General features: G+C 41.4%; 2 protein-coding genes across 2 annotated transcripts; both read left to right on the top strand.

Annotated features, from left to right (window-relative positions):
* The first annotated feature begins 8,015 nt into the window (after window positions 1-8,015).
* On the top strand, window positions 8,016-11,643 carry LOC100252487 (uncharacterized). Its single transcript, XM_010662678.3, has one exon. The coding sequence runs from the start codon at window positions 8,202-8,204 to the stop codon at window positions 11,076-11,078; it is 2,877 nt and encodes a 958-aa protein (XP_010660980.1). The 5' UTR covers window positions 8,016-8,201; the 3' UTR covers window positions 11,079-11,643.
* Window positions 11,644-14,253: 2,610 nt separating this feature from the next.
* On the top strand, window positions 14,254-15,975 carry LOC100266235 (AAA-ATPase ASD, mitochondrial-like). The gene has a single exon (XM_002275719.4). It carries the CDS (start codon window positions 14,401-14,403, stop codon window positions 15,874-15,876), a length of 1,476 nt encoding a protein of 491 aa, XP_002275755.1. The 5' UTR covers window positions 14,254-14,400; the 3' UTR covers window positions 15,877-15,975.
* The last annotated feature ends 172 nt before the right edge of the window (window positions 15,976-16,147 follow it).

A 16,147-nucleotide genomic window follows, 5' to 3' on the forward strand; every position in this document is an offset into this window, starting at 1 on the left:
AGATCGGGAATAATAAAGCAAGTTGATTGATTCTTTTAAAGTGTCCCATCAAAAGTATATAACATAGTTAGGTATGATATCAATTTTTTTAAAGAGTTCGAAAACCAAATTTAAAAAAATAAAATAAAATACTAACTTTCCAAAAATTAATTAAGAAAATAATTTTCTTAAAAATAAAATCTTAAAGCCGTAAAAAAAATTAATGAAAAAAAATTTGTCTTTAACAATTATTTTAAAACTTATTTGTGGCAGTATGATTGAATGAACAATAATATAGAATCTTCAATGGAGCATGAAAAGGTTCCTATAAGGTAAGGGTAGGTGAAAACAAAGAAGTGGTATTAGGCCTAAAATCACCCTACTAAGAGTAAATCATTGTAATGTTGTGTGTATTCGGTCTATTTTTTGTTAATTGCTTTCATGAACGGGGATGTTGTTTGATCTTATAAGCCCATCAACAACTTGCAATCTTCTTGTCATGTGGCATCGGAATTAGATCCCAATTTTTGGTCTTAATTAGTGCATCAAACTCCTTTCGTATAGCTTGTTGGTAATGTGCGATCTACAAAGCATCATGGGCATTAGACAGTTCTATTTGTGCAAAATCAATAGCCATATACACCTTGGGTTTATGAGCCCCTCCCTACCTTTGACCTGATTATCATAGGATGCACATTTCCAGCAGTAGTAGGACTAGAATGGTTCTCTTTTATTGGTTCAAAACAAAAACTAGAGATGGGTCTGTTGTTGAATCACTTTCAGTTGATGATCGAATAGAGCTAGACACATCTCCATAAGATCGAACGAGTGAGGAGGGTAAGTCTAATTTCTGTTATATGTCTGTGTTGTCTTTCAATTAGGTCATTCTGCTAAGATAAGTGAGGAGAAGACAACCTTCTCTCGACACCCTTTTGTTGTTACCTCGCGTCTTTGGTGATCCAGGTAGTTGACAGATGGACAGACACACGATCTCAATTCATAAAGGTTCTTGATTCAGCCGTTGTACCTACAAAAGACGTCCGAACAGGGTGTCCGGACGCACCCTCCGATGGTTTTGTTAGCCATAGTTAGAGAGGGAGATATAGATCAGTTAACCTTTTACTAGGTATCGGGTCCTTACCTTCCTCTTCGTGTGAAGGTATATATATATAGTGCCAGGGACACTGTTTCTCTCATTAATGGTGAGGAGATATTTTATGTTGTTATGATGACATGAGGTGGCAGCATGGTTATCGCCACCCTACGGGCGGCTGTCAGAAACCATGGTAGGTGATGCTGCTGTCAAAGATCGTGGGAAGTGATCATATCGAATGGCCATGGGAAGTGACTTGTTGTCACCTCAACCCGTCCTTTCACTCTGCAGGTGATGGGACGCGGGCCATGGCTGGTTGTCGTGATAGCATGTAAGACTTGCTATACTTTAGTCAATGATCCGGACAATCTTATCCGGATAGCCCGTGTTGGTTATTCGGATGTATTGTGGAGCGGATGCATTTATGGAATCCGTCTGGATGCCTGTGCTTTGTAAACGTCGTTTGATCTTCCTTGACGTGGTCCGGATAAGAGAAGCTGAAACGCCGCTTGTACTTCCTTGAGGCAGTCCGGATAGGAGAAGCGCATCATGCGTATCCTAAGGGGAATCCGGATGATGCTGGTCCGGATGATAACACGTGCCACGTGTCACTGTGAGCTGCGTGCCACGTGTTTCCCAGAGGCCTCGTATTCTGCTTCATTGTTAGACGTGGAGAATCCCAGCCGGATGGCTTGCTCCAGATGTTCCCCAGTTGGGGACTGTAGTAAGAGCCCAACTCCAGAGCCTGATGAGCGTGAGGCTCCGTCAACTCGTAGAGTCCACCACTCCTGTTTACTTGATTCGTGGTGCTGGTTGGGTCTTCGTGAATATTCGAGCACGAAGTCGGCCATACTTGGCCTTTTTTGGATAATCTGGGTTGGAATTCGATTCCAAATTCGCTCAATTCGATGGCCCATTGTAGCATTCGCCCAGTTAAATCTGGTTTGTGCAGAATGTTACGAAGGGGTTGGTCGGTCAGTACAATCACTGGGTGGGCTTGAAAATAGGGGCGGAGCTTTTGGGCAGCACTTCGAAGAGCTAAGGCTGTTAGCTCCATTTTTGAATATCTGGTTTCTACGTCTGCCAATGCCCTGCTGACATAGTAGATGGGCTTCTGCTCATTGGGTGATAGGCAGCGGAATAGAACGGCACTGATTGCCCATTCTGACACTGCCAGATACATGTACAATTTCTCTTTTGGGATGAGGCTGCTCAAGATGGGTGGTTGCATAAGACAATGCTTAATCCTTTCCAAAGCGCTTTGGCAACTGTCCGTCCACCCATGCGCTCCAGCTTTTCGTATTGCCAAGAAGAAGGGTCGCAACTCATCGATAAAGCGGGCTATGAAACGTCCTAACGCAACGAGCTTGCCTGTGAGACGTTGTATCTCCTTCTTGTTCCTGGGAGGAGGTGTTTCCATAACTGCCTTGACTTGATCCGGGCTGACTTCTATGCCCCTTTGGCTGACCATAAATCCTAGAAATTTGCCAGCACTTACGCCAAAGGCGCATTTAGAAGGATTTAGCTTCATGCCATACCTTCGTAAGAGGTGAAAAACTTCTTGCAAATGAAGGATATGCTGTTCTTGAGTTTTGCTTTTAACCACGATATCGTCAATATATACCTCTACTGAGTGGCCTATCATAGGTTTGAAGATTTTAGTCATCAATCTTTGATAAGTGGCGCCAGCATTTTTGAGTCCGAATGGCATGACTTTATAGCAATAGAGGTCGTGTGGCGTTATGAATGCTGTTTTTTCTTCGTCATCCGGGGACATGGGGATTTGATGATATCCGGAGAAGGCATCCAAGAAAGAGAGCATCCCTTGCCCGGAAGTGGAATCCACAATCTGATCTATTCGTGACAAGGGAAAACTGTCTTTTGGACACGCATTGTTGAGATTGGTGTAATCTACACAAACTCGTCATTTTCCTTCTTTTTTGGGTACCACGACTACGTTTGCCAACCAATCCGGATAAGAAACTTCTCTGATGAATCCGGCTTTGAGCAATTTGTCAATCTCATTCCGGATGATTTTTTGCCTCTCCGGGTGAAAGCGCCTAATCCTCTGCCGGACGGGTCTGGCAGTTGAAAAGACGTTAAACTTGTGAGAGGCAATAGAGGGATGAATTCCCTTCATATCCGAATGTGCCCACGCGAAGATGTCATGGTTCTGTCTGAGGATATTTTGCATGCCCTGAGTTTCTTCTTGTGTCATGAGGGAACTGATGTTCGTGAGGTGATCGCTTTCCTCCGAAATTTGGATTGTTTGTAAGGGATCTACTGCCGGGGGATCTTTGTCCGCCGGACCCAATAATTGCTATTGGTCGTGTGCAATGCTGGGTTCAGGGGGAGATGCATCCTCCTGGTTAGCCCCTGCTTCACGTGCTATCTGATAGCACTGGCGAGCGACTAATTGGCTGCCATATAGGTTGATTTGACCATCGTTGGTAAGAAAACTTACCATTTGATGGTATGTAGAGGGGATAGCTTTCATGTAGTGGAGCCATGCGCGCCCCAAAATGACATTGAAGGGTGATAGCTCCTGTACTACTGAAAACTGTACATTGAGAGTGACTGGGCCAGCTTGGACCGGCAGTATGATATCTCCCAAGGATGTGGTTGATGATCCGTTGAATCCGGATAAGATTCGTCCGGGGTTTTCAAGGCCCGCGAGACTATGTCCCATGCGGCCAACGACTGATGTTTGTACCAGGTCGGCCGAACTGCCTGGGTCAACTAAGATACGCCGCACATCGAAGTCCCCAATTTCTAGGGACAAGATGAGGGCGTCGCGATGTGGTTGTAGTGTCCGGGTGGGATCCACTGGTGGAAAAATTATTGTTCCATCTATGGGGCGAGGACCCTCTCCAGTTAGACCCGGCCGGATGGAATTAATGCGTTCGCGTATTGATGCAGCCCGCAACAATTTCTGCCTTTTCCGCCTGGAGTCATACTCCTCGTCAGATGGTCCTCCGTTAATATAGTTGATAACGGCCTTGGTGGCAACTGGGGCCCTAGGGGCTCCAGAGTTGTTGTGCTGGGAAACGTCCCCGCCCCCAGTATCAGTGCGGAGGTATTGCTTCAAATGCCTAGCTTTTATGAGTCTTTCGACCAAATACTGGAAAGATCGGCACATCTCTGTTGTATGGCCATGATCTTTGTGGAAGACACATCTCCTGCTACGATCCCTTGTAGATGGGTCCGTTGCAATGGGTCTAGGCCACTTGAAGTCGGACAAGCCTTGGATCATTGGGAGAAATTTCTCATATGATATAGAAAGAGGTGTGAGAGGCGGCATTTCCGGGCGACTTAGCCCTTCTTGCTTTCGGTCAGACGGCTTTGGACGATCCGGAGGTTTATTACTTCCCTCCGTATTATTTCTAGCTGGTCGTCCGGCAACCAAAACTTGCTGAGTGGCCGCACGCACGTCATCTTCGAGCATTGAATATTTGTTCGCACGTCTGAACAAATCGTCCATTGTTATAGGAGGCTTTTTGGCCAGTGATTCGAAAAATGGAGTGCCTGGACAGATGCTTCGTTTGAAGATCTGTAGGACCGCGTTCATGCTGCAAGCCTCTATTTGAAGTACGACCTGACCAAATCGTTTCACAAATTCCCTCAAGGATTCGTTATCTCGCATTTTTATGTTCTGGAGGGTGCTGATATTCTGTTTGTGTCGAGCGGAGCATAAGTATTGTCCTACGAAAGCTTCAGACAGGTCCCTGAAATTGTCAACAGAGTTGGAAGGTAGGCGATGAAACCATGAAAGGGCCTGCCCTTGTAGGCTGGCGGGAAATACCTTGCATAGTAATGCATCGTTGCCAATATCGAGCGTCATGAGTTGACGATAGTGCATGATGTGATCGAAGGGATCATTGGTTCCATCGTATGTGGAAAATTTTGGTACGAGGAATCCCCTTGGGGGCTCGTAATGAATGATATGAGAGCAGAAGGGCGTGGAGAGCATGTCATCCAGCCTTTTGCTGATGGAGCCGATGGGTGGCTCGTTTGGAAGGTTTCTTCCAGCTGGTCGTTCCGCTGGGTGCGAATGAACGTTCCGCATCACGGGGGTGACTATGGGGTCACGATGCGGGTGAACGTTTTGCACCATGGGGGTGGCCATGGGGTCAGGGCGTGGTGCCCAGGTTGTGGCCATTGGTGGCCTTGATCTTCTAGGCTCTTGCGGGCCTAGTCTCGCGCGCATCGAATTTGACAACTGGGATTTTTTATCACGTTGTCTTTTTGCTGAAAAGTGAGTAGAGTCTGAGCTTTCCTCACGGGGAGCTCGAGGCATAGGCGTGCGTGGCTCATGAGGTCTTGCGTCGCGTGTTCCTGGGACAGCTCCTGTTGTCCCAGGATATATTGACTCCGGCTCTTGCTGAGGCCTTGAGTTTGCTACTTGGCCCATCGAACGTTGACGTCGAGGAGGCCCTGATGTTGAAGCCTGGATGCGTAACACAACGTTTTCTTCTCTCAATCTTTCTGTCTCCTGGAGGAGAGCTTTCAGCTGCCTTTCGCTTGCCAACTGTCTTCTTTCGATGGCTAGGCGCCATTCAAAATTATCATCCTCTCCCTTACCAGATGAACGACTTCGTGAAGGTGTTGCCATCTTTTTCAATGATTGAATCAAAGTAGAAAATTCCCACAGACGGCGCCAATGTTGTTACCTCGCGTCTTTGGTGATCCAGGTAGTTGACAGATGGACAGACACGCGATCTCAACTCATAAAGGTTCTTGATTCAGCCGTTGTACCTACAAAAGACGTCCGAACAGGGTGTCCGGACGCACCCTCCGATGGTTTTGTTAGCCATAGTTAGAGAGGGAGATATAGATCAGTTGGCCTTTTACTAGGTATCGGGTCCTTACCTTCCTCTTCGTGTGAAGGTATATATATATAGTGCCAGGGACACTGTTTCTCTCATTAATGGTGAGGAGATATTTTATGTTGTTATGATGACATGAGGTGGCAGCATGGTTATCGCCACCCTACGGGCGGCTGTCAGAAACCATGGTAGGTGATGCTGCTGTCAAAGATCGTGGGAAGTGATCATATCGAATGGCCATGGGAAGTGACTTGTTGTCACCTCAACCCGTCCTTTCACTCTGCAGGTGATGGGACGCGGGCCATGGCTGGTTGTCGTGATAGCGTGTAAGACTTGCTATACTTTAGTCAATGATCCGGACAATCTTATCCGGATAGCCCGTGTTGGTTATCCGGATGTATTGTGGAGCGGATGCATTTATGGAATCCGTCCGGATGCCTGTGCTTTGTAAACGTCGTTTGATCTTCCTTGACGTGGTCCGGATAAGAGAAGCTGAAACGCCGCTTGTACTTCCTTGAGGCAGTCCGGATAGGAGAAGCGCATCATGCGTATCCTAAGGGGAATCCGGATGATGCTGGTCCGGATGATAACACGTGCCACGTGTCACTGTGAGCTGCGTGCCACGTGTTTCCCAGAAGGAGGGGTCCCTACATCTCAGATGGTACCAGGAGGGCACACTCAAGCACCTTAAGGCTTGGTCTTGAGTTCGAATCCTGGGGACGTCACCCCAAGGGCCAAATTAACAAATGGCCCCATAAGACTTTGCGTTGTCCGGCGTCGCCGCGCAGGCTCAAGCCTAGGTACCCGGACACCAGAGCAAAAAAGGCCGACGTTTTTGTTGGGACGTCATTTGTTTGTTTGGCCCTGGTCAGCCGTACCACCGGGACTAGCCGGAATGGGCCGGACCAGAGTGGCCTCCCCAGGATTCGAACTCAAGTCCATGCCTTAAGGACCTTTAGTGTGCTCTCCTGGTACCATCTGGGTAGCCGTACCACCGGGACTAGCCGGAATGGGCCGGACCAGAGTGGCTTCCCCAGGATTCGAACTCAAGTCCATGCCTTAAGGACCTTTAGTGTGCCCTCCTGGTACCATCTGTGCTAGTAGCCCAGATGGTACCAGGAGGGCACACTAAAGGTCCTTAAGGCATGGACTTGAGTTCGAATCCTGGGGAGGCCACTCTGGTCCGGCCCATTCCGGCTAGTCCCGGTAGTCCTGGTGGTACGGCTGACCAGGGCCAAACAAACAAATGACATCCCAACACCTTTGATTTTGGAAAATTAGGGTTTTTGAAAAGGGATAGCTGATTAAAAGAGATGAAATCTTCCCCTTTGGAAAATTAATCCTTTACCCTTTTTCAACCAAAAAAATACCCATTTTTGATAAAAATGTCATCATTTTTTTCTTGTAAAAGTAACGATTTATTTTAAAACACATGTTTGTTAACTAAAATCTATTTTTTGTTTTTTGTTTTCAAGAATAAAAATAGGGTATTTTTAGAACATATTTTTTAGTTATTTTTTATTATGTTCACTTATTTTCTTAGGATTGTTTTAAAAAATAATTATAAAAATATGTAGAATAATTAAAAATAAAATACGAAATATAAAAATTATTCTTAAAACATATTTAAAGATATTAAAAATATGTTAAAAAATATTTTAAATTTTCAAACAGACTTTTATTTTATAAAAATTAAAAAATAGTTTTAAAAAACAGTTTTCAAAAACTATTTTTCAAAATAATTTTTAAAAATGATTACCAAATAGACTCTTGAACCGTTGGTGTTTTAGTATCATCTCATTTACAATAATATTATATTATATTATGGAATTATAATATAAGTTGATATGTAAGTGATTTATAAAAGATTTTATTGTATTTCATTTTTAAAATAATTTAAAATTTTATGTCAAAATCTTTTATATTTAAAATGATTATTAATATCCGAAGATCAAGATAAATAAGTAATTTAGAAAATAATATTTTTATAATTTCAATGAGCTTATATTTTATTATCTATATATAATATTTTTACTTTATATAAAAAATAAAAATAAAAATAGTAAGGGTTGGCATTAAGATTTAAGACAAAGAAAATAGATATTAATTTTATATCAAAACTTAGAGGACTTTTGAGAATGATTTGAGGAAGAGTTTCTAATTTTTCTAACGGTTGTTCCCATCGCATCCGGGTCCGATATCTCTGCCCTGAGGGCACGGTTCCAAGTCTCGTCTTGACGACGCCGAGCCAAAGTCTAGGTCTCCTCCTCGATTGGGCGCCCAAGACCCTCTCAGATTAAACCATGGCCGATCATGACCATCACCACCACCGCCAGCACCGCCCTCACCGGATCTCAGTGCCACCGCGCGCCACAACCATGGGCGCCACCACTTCCAGGGCCTATCCTCTATACTCATACGCCTCTTCGACCCCAACCCCAACTCCATCCAAACACCGTCTTTCCTCTTTCTCATCCTCTGTCTCCCACAAACCCTCCTCCGGCAAAGCCTCTCTCTCGTTCCTCCTCCTCCTGTTGTTCTCTCTTCGCTCCCTCTACTCTCTCCTTCCTTTTCTGCGCTCTTCTCCTTCATTTTCTCTCTTTCCTTTCTCTTTCCTTGTCTCTCTTCTCTCGTTTCTTCTCACTCTTGCTTTCTCTCTCCTCACCTCTTCTTCTTCCAAAGACCCTTTTCAGCAAAAACAACACCAACCCATTTTTTCTCTTACCCAGATCACCCAATCTCAGCATAAGCTTCTCGTCTCCAAATCGGTTCTTCTAGCTGTGATCTTTCTCCTCCGATTTCAAGCGCTGCGGTACTGTGGCACCGCGACGACAATTCTGGCCGAATTGTCGGGGAATGTTGCTGCGCGATTCGTTGCGGAGGGAAGGAATCGGAATTTTGGGGTTCGGGATCGGAGCGGATTGCCTAAGGTTCGTGGATTCTTTGCTCTGTTTGTGGGATTATTTTTGTTGTCAATGAGTTGGTATCGAATTGAGTGTTTTCCGTTATCTTCTATGATTGTGGATAAATGGGGATTTTCATTGTTTCCAAGAGAGAATTGTGTCCGAGTTTTGCCAATGTTGCTGCCATTTCTATCTGGGTTTCTTGGATGTTATGAGCGAGTTTCGATGAACTGGGGGACTATTAGGCAATTGGGCAGAAAACGGGTGCGATTGATTTCTCTGTTTTTCACTACAGTTATTCTTTTCGTTCCTGCTGTTGTTAGCATTCTCATGTTTGAAGCAGAGGGTGATGAGTTTTCTATTGCAAGTTTGGGTTGGCCATTGGCAAATACTGTTTTATTTGGAGTGCTTTTGACTGAAAATTACAGTGATGAGAAGTTAGTAAGCTCTAGAGATTTTCAGAGAGAATTTTTGGTCACCTTTTTTTGTACTCTTGTTTTGGAGCTGTTCTACTTTCCCGAGCTTTCCCTTTGGGGATTACTGCTCTGTGGTTTATTACTTTATATATCTGTTAGGGAATTGGATCCTGTTTATTCCAACTCTCTTGAACTAGGTATGGATTCCTCAGAGTCATTTACTGATTCAATTGTGAAGCCTATTCGCCATGTTTTGAGTGAAAGGAAGTCCCGTAAAATTGCACTCTTCCTTTTGATCAACACGGGGTACATGGTGGTGGAATTTGTTTCTGGGTTCATGAGCAATAGTCTTGGGTTGATATCAGATGCATGTCATATGCTGTTTGACTGTGCTGCTCTTGCAATCGGACTATATGCATCTTACATTTCACGCTTGCCTGCTAATAGTCAGTTTAATTATGGTCGTGGAAGATTTGAGGTTCTTTCTGGATATGTGAATGCAGTCTTCCTGGTTCTGGTTGGTGCACTGATTGTGCTGGAGTCATTTGAGAGGATTTTGGAGCCTCAGGAGATTTCAACTAATAGTCTGTTGACTGTTTCAATTGGAGGGCTTCTTGTAAATGTGGTGGGCTTGATTTTCTTTCATGAGGAGCATCATCACGCCCATGGTGGATCATGTTCCCATTCTCATTCCCAATCCCACTCCCATTCTGATCTCCACCATCATTCACATGCCTGTGGTGGACATGATCATACAGTTCAAGTTGGCCATCAGGAATGTACCTCTACTTCGCAGGACTGCCATGAAAAGTCGTGTTCTAATCATGCTAAGCCACATACTCATCATGAAAGCCATGATTCTAATCAGAATGGCCACTCTCACAAGTGCCATGACCATCATGACCACATTCACCAACATGACCATCACGACCACGTTCACCAGCAGGACCATCACGACCACGTTCACCAACATGACCATCACGACCACATTCACCAACATGACCATCACGACCACTTTCACCAACATGACCATCACGACCACGTTCACCAACATGGCCATCACGACCACGTTCACCAACATGACCATCATGACCACGTTCACCAACATGACCATCGCGACCGCATTCATCAACAGGACCATCATGATCACATTCACCGACAGAAGAATCATGACCACCATCATCATGCTGAACATTATGCACACAGAAGCATCCCTGCTATTTCTTCAAGAAATTTGCAGAGTCACTCTCATGAAGGTCATGCTGGTGGAAATTTTCATCCTGAAGGAAGTGATCCTCACACCCATGCTTGCACTTTGGATATCACAAATCATTCTTGTGCAGAGAATAGTGGTTCCCACCTGAAACCATTGCTGTCTGACAAAGAGGAACCACAGAAGCGCAATCACAAGCACATCGATCACAACATGGAAGGCATCTTCCTGCATGTTCTGGCAGATACCATGGGAAGTGTTGGGGTTGTTATATCAACCCTCTTAATTAAGTACAAAGGGTGGCAAGTTGCAGACCCTGCCTGTTCAATATTTATTTCCGTCTTAATTGTAGCTTCAGTTATCCCATTGCTCAGGAATTCTGCAGAAATTTTGCTTCAAAGGGTTCCTAGGGTACATGAGCATGATCTGAAGGATGCTCTAAAAAATGTCATGAAGATAAGGGGGGTTTGTGGCATTCAGAACCTGCATGTATGGAGCTTCACAAACACAGATGTGGTGGGGACACTGCATCTTCATATATCAACAGAAGCAGACAAGGCTTCCACAAAGGTGCAGGTGTCCAATATTTTACATGATGCTGGAATCAAGGATTTGACAGTGCAGGTGGAATATGTTAAGAGTACTTAGCACATAGTTTTCTTCTTTTTTCACTGTATTATAGAGAGAAAACAGCCCATCAATTTTGAGGACTGGCGGCTTGCCACTGAAAGTGGGTGTTGAAATGGTTTTATGAATGGTTACAAAATTGTGGGTTTTCTGATATTCCTCCATACCATGGTTCATGGATTTGCATCAGATTGGTGACCTTCAGGTGGCTGCATGAGATGGTTTTATACAGCATCAGCACATAGCAGAAGTATGATGTTTACATTTGCTGCTTCTGGTATCTGTATGCAGCATGATGGTTTCCTCAGCTGGCCAGATAGAGAATTTGTAACATGTCAAGGGCATGCAATCACTTAGGTATGCGTAACTTAATCACTTATCATTTGTCAGCTACATTTGAATGTAAGATTGTTATTTCATCTGCTTACTGGGGCAAAATTAAAAGGGGAAAAGGCAAAATGATACAGGTTTACTCGAACATCTCATGTTTGATTACATTTGGATGCTATAGTAGGATTGTACTTGGAGCATTTGTATTTTCTTGAGTTACTTGATCTTGAAACAACATCTAATCTGGGTTGAAATATGAGGTTGACTCACTACTGAAATATGAGCAAATAACTCTATGATTTTGTGCACATTAACATCAAGAGAGATGAGTAGTCAGAGTTCTAATATGAGGACATCAGTGAAATTTCATTTGAACAGAAATAACCAAGTTCTAAGTTAACTTTATGCATGATCCAATGTCCTTATTCATTTGAAAGAAATAGATTTGATGTACAATGCTTGAGGTTGTAGTCATGCTATTCCCCATTTTGACTGTAACCAATAACCCATTCACAACTCTCACATTCTGATTTAGGTACTACCATACCATGAAAGCAAAATATTACTAGATGAAAGGGAAACACTATGAAAGTGCTTAACTCTGATTGCATGCTTTGTTTACAAGAACAGCAGTGTGAAAAATATTTTCTTCTGCACAACATGTTTCTCAGAAATTAACACCATCACGGGAGATGAAATGACAATAAGCTGTTGTTTGACTTGCTTTCTTCTGTGCTTGATCAAGTTAGCATGCCCTAGTTGTGTTATGAGTGTGTTGGTCTTAAGCTGATCAGATGGTTAGTTTAACTCTTCCTACAGAGGTGTTTTGCAGATGCGAAGCAAATCTGGGAGTCCCATTTTATTGAATGCCCTATACTGTAATGGTACTTAGATAACAGCAACAACTGAGATTGCTTTACCTTCTGGCAGTCCATGTATTTCCCAAGGGTTTTGCTTAGCAATTAGAACTCTATATGATGCCTTGAAGCCCCAGAAGAGTCCTAACATCCAACTTCTATTTCAGAGAAATATCTTAAGAGATGATGGGAAGATTAAAAATATGATAGAAGACTTCACTACCAAAAGAAAGTTGTTCTTTATGTAGAGAAATGGTTCCTTGACAGTGTATGAAGCTGTAGACCTTTGTCCTATCCTATGGGTTGAAAATTGAAAGTGCTTTTCTTAGCTTTTTTGGTATTTGTGGTGCTGGTTATTTAAAGACATGCAAAATTATTTTATTTTATTTTACCAGAATCTACAAATAAAAGAATCCTAGTAAGCATTGAAAAGGCAGAAAGGAGAGTGGCACCAAGGAAAAATTGCCAAATATGGGTTTTCGAGCGAGGCAAACTTTCATGGTATAAGGCTTGGAAGCTGAGGAAGATACTGTAAGGCTTTGATTTGGGTTGGGTAGATCATATGTCATAAATATAAAATAGTTTCTTTTAAGTAATATTTTTAAGTTTTTTAAAGTTAATTTCTAAATTATAAGTATTATTTTAAGAAAAATTAATCAAAAAAATACATAAGCCCTTATTAGGCTAAAATGTTTTAAAAAGAATTAAGATTTAGGAAAATACAAAGGAAAGAAAATAGAGCAAAAATAGAAGGAAATAAAAAATAAAAAATAAAAATAAATATATTTAAAGTTAATAAATTATTTTTATATACCATTTCAATTTGTTCGTCACTTATTTAATATATTAAATAATTTAAATTTTTTTAATAAATTTTAATTATATTGGACTTTAACAAAATATGGTTTCTTTAATTTTTTTTTTTCCCAAAAACGAAACATAACCTAATAACCAAATAGTTTCTTCAAACAAGATCTCCTCTTATCCATGTGAGCAAGACTTAGGTTATGTTTGATTCCCGGAAAGTACAAAGGAAAGAAAAAAAAATTAGGAAAATGATTTTCTCATGTTTGGTTATTCTATAAAATATTCCAAAGAAAAATTAAATATAATTAAAATTAGTTAGAAATTTATGCATTTTAAAATTATTTAATATTTATATTGATGAGTTAAAATAAATAAAATGAGTTTGAAATAGCAAATAAAAATAATTTATCATCTTTAACTCTTTTTTTTTTTTTTTTTTTTTTTTGCATTTTTCTTCAAATTTTTCAAGAACCAAACATAGACTTATGCTTTATTAATTATTAAAAAATTTCAAGGAAAATGGTGCAAATATTCCCAACAGAAACATTAAATATTTTATTTATTTTTTTATATTCTAAATTAAAAAAAAAAAAAAAAAAGAGAATTTTTAGATTATTTTTTTTTTTGAAAAATAGATTTTTATCTAATCTACTCTAAAATATTGTCTATTGTATCCCTTCTTTTGTTTAAAGGAAATTTGTTTTCAAAATATTCCACACCTAATATTTGCAAATCATAAATTTAGGAAATTTTTAAGTATCATTATTAATATAATGATGAAGATAAGAGTTGTCAAGAACTTTTTGCGTATCATTATATTATAATATAATAATAAAGATAAGAGTTAGACCAATACGGTTGATTAACAATATAGGCCCAAAGGCCATTTGAAATTGTGAAAGGAACTAGGCCCATTAAGCATAGTTGGGCTTGGGAAATTGGCCCATGAAGCAAAATTGGCCTACGCCTTAGTCTTGGAGTCATGCGTATAAAGTTGTATTCCATTATAACAACTATTGTATAAATATTCCAATAACACTTTTTGTTTCACAGTTCGGTTATTCTAAAGACCTCCAAATTTATTTTTCTAATTAATTAGTAAAGTTTTTGCAAATATTCTTAACACAAATCATTCCATAACAAGAATTGTAAACAGCCCAAAACCAAATAAAAATCTGAAACGTGCTCTAAAGTAGGATGAATCCAACTCAAATTAGGAGTTGGAAGCAAATTCTAACAAGGATTACCAGTCCTTCTCTACCTCTACTGCTCTACACCAACACCAACTATTCTTATATATAGGGGAGTAGCACGAACAAGTAGAAGAAGAGGAAGAGAGAATAGTGAGTATGGAGAGCAAAGATATGTTTGGGAAGGTGGGATCCATGGTGGGTAGTGCATTGTTCGTGTGGGCTATATTTCAGCACTACTTCCCTCAGTGCCTTGCTGATTTCATTGGGAGATACTATCGGAAACTGGTGAATTTCTTCAATCCTTACATTGAAATCACTTTCAATGAGTTCACCGGCCAGCGGGGAATGCGAAGCGAAGCGTACAAGGACATCCAGAATTATCTTGGCTACAACTCCACCAGGCAAGCCTCCAGGCTCAAAGGTAGTTTGGTTAAGAACGGCAGGTCTCTGGTTCTGGGCATTGATGATTATGAGGAGGTGGTAGATGTGTTTGAGGGAGTCCAGGTATGGTGGATTTCTGGAAAACAAAACACCAACAGAAGGGCAATTTCAATATACCCGGTTCGAGGACAGAGTGATGATAAGAGGTATTATACTCTCCTTTTCCATAAGCGTCACTGGGATCTCATCTCTGGGCCTTACCTGAATTACGTGCTAAAAGAGGGTAAAGCCCTCAAGGATAGAAACCGGCAGAAGAAGATTTATACCAATCAGGAGGGCGACTGGCACTGGGTAGGGTTTGAGCACCCAGCCACATTCCAGACAATGGCGCTGGAGCCCGAGAAAAAGAAGGAAATTATGGAGGATCTCATAGCATTCAGTGAGAATCAAGAGTATTATAGGAGAATTGGGAGAGCTTGGAAGCGCGGGTATCTCCTTTATGGCCCTCCAGGGACTGGTAAATCTACCATGATTGCTGCCATTGCTAATCTCTTGAATTATGATGTTTACGATTTAGAACTTACTGGGGTGGAGAACAACACTGACTTGAAGATGCTGTTGATGGAGATATCAAGCAAGGCTGTCATTGTGATTGAAGACATTGATTGTTCACTTGATCTGACTGGTCAAAGGAAGAAAGCAGAAACAGATGAGGATTCAGATGAGGAAGAAGATGAGAAAGGGAAGAAAGAAGGAAAAGAAAAGGGCTCCAAAACCAGCAAAGTCACATTATCTGGGCTTCTGAATTTCATCGATGGGCTGTGGTCAGCTTGTGGGGGAGAAAGAGTCATAGTGTTCACAACTAATCATGTAGAGAAACTGGACCAAGCTTTGATTCGGAAAGGACGGATGGACAAGCATATAGAGCTATCCTACTGTAGCTATGAAGCATTCAAAGTTCTGGCTAAGAATTATCTGAATGTGGACTCACATCCTAGGTTCTCAAAGATTAGTGAGTTGTTGGGGGAAGTCAATATGACCCCAGCTGATGTTGCTGAGCATCTAACCATCAAAACCATTATGAAAGATGCTGGAATTCGCTTGGAGGGTTTGATTTCAGCACTAGAGAGAAGAAAAGAAGCAAGGTTGGCAGCTATTGAAGACAAAAGAGAGAAGAAATTAGCAGCCAGAGGAGCCAAATCATCAAGGAAGAGAAATGATCGGCTAAGGAAGTATTTGAATGATCAGTAGTTGCTTCTGCAAAGCTTGACTTCTGTGCTTTTCTCGCAGCTTTTTTTTTTTTTTTTTCCAATTTTTTTCTTTATCATTAGCTTCTTCTGGATAATTTTTTTTTTTTTTTTTTATACAGCAGTCATTTTTTAAACCCTATTGGCATTCTTCCAATGGCCAACTACCTTTTTTGGTTTGTAGTATAAGTTTAGCAGTGTCATAGTACTTAATTGATTTTTGCAAAGAGAATTTACAGTGGGAGTTTTGGTCCCATCTTGCTTTGCATACCTTT

This window comes from Vitis vinifera, chromosome 14 (assembly GCF_030704535.1).
Source record: "Vitis vinifera cultivar Pinot Noir 40024 chromosome 14, ASM3070453v1".
Lineage (NCBI taxonomy): Eukaryota > Viridiplantae > Streptophyta > Magnoliopsida > Vitales > Vitaceae > Vitis > Vitis vinifera.

Excerpts from the sequence above, each read along its gene's own strand:
- LOC100266235 (XM_002275719.4), top strand. The coding sequence starts at position 14,401 with ATGGAGAGCAAAGATATGTTTGGGAAGGTGGGATCCATGGTGGGTAGT.
- LOC100252487 (XM_010662678.3), top strand. The coding sequence starts at position 8,202 with ATGGCCGATCATGACCATCACCACCACCGCCAGCACCGCCCTCACCGG.